The following is a 580-nucleotide window of genomic DNA, read 5'->3' as shown; positions in this document are numbered from 1 at the left end:
GATCACTGAGTCTCTCCCTCTCCCTTCCTCTCTGAAATCAGTAAAAATATTTAAAAACAAACAAACAAAAACCACAAAGGCCGTTGAGACTTGAGGTGGGCCCCGGGCGGAGCTGGCCGGAGAGTGGGAGCGAGAGGAGGGGTGCGCCCTGCGCCCCAGGGCCCGTCTCAGGGGAACCTGTCTGCCCTTTCTGCAGCTGAGCGGGTGACGTCCCTGGGGAAGGACTGGCACCGGCCCTGCCTCAAGTGTGAGAAGTGCGGGAAGACCCTGACCTCGGGGGGCCATGCCGAGGTAGGCGGGGCCTGAGGGCAGCAGGGGTGGGGGAGAGGGAGGGGGACAGCCTCTCATGGCCTCTCTCTGCAGCACGAAGGCAAGCCCTACTGCAACCACCCCTGCTACGCCGCCATGTTCGGACCCAAAGGTAAGCTCCCCCAGGCCCCACGGCCCCCCACGCCACACCCAGCCCCCCAGGCCTCTGGCCGCCTCTCACCTGCACCCTGTTTTCTCTGTAGGCTTTGGTCGAGGTGGCGCTGAGAGTCACACCTTCAAGTAGACCCAGGTACACCCCACCCTGATCCCC

The 580-nt window shown here is 63.6% G+C and overlaps 1 protein-coding gene across 1 annotated transcript in view; it reads left to right on the top strand.

Moving 5' to 3' along the window:
• CRIP2 (cysteine rich protein 2) overlaps window positions 1-580 on the top strand; it is a 27,455-nt gene extending 26,875 nt beyond the window's left edge. The window contains exons 7-9 of the mRNA XM_006754011.2: window positions 197-291; window positions 364-421; window positions 513-580. Coding sequence (XP_006754074.2) covers window positions 197-291; window positions 364-421; window positions 513-553 — 194 coding nt within the window. The 3' untranslated portion in view covers window positions 554-580. The remainder of the gene's footprint in view (window positions 1-196; window positions 292-363; window positions 422-512) is intronic.

Source organism: Myotis davidii, unplaced genomic scaffold (genome assembly GCF_000327345.1).
Source record: "Myotis davidii unplaced genomic scaffold, ASM32734v1 scaffold472, whole genome shotgun sequence".
Lineage (NCBI taxonomy): Eukaryota > Metazoa > Chordata > Mammalia > Chiroptera > Vespertilionidae > Myotis > Myotis davidii.
Note: the sequence above shows the minus strand (reverse complement) of the source record. Positions and strands in the feature narration are given on the sequence as shown.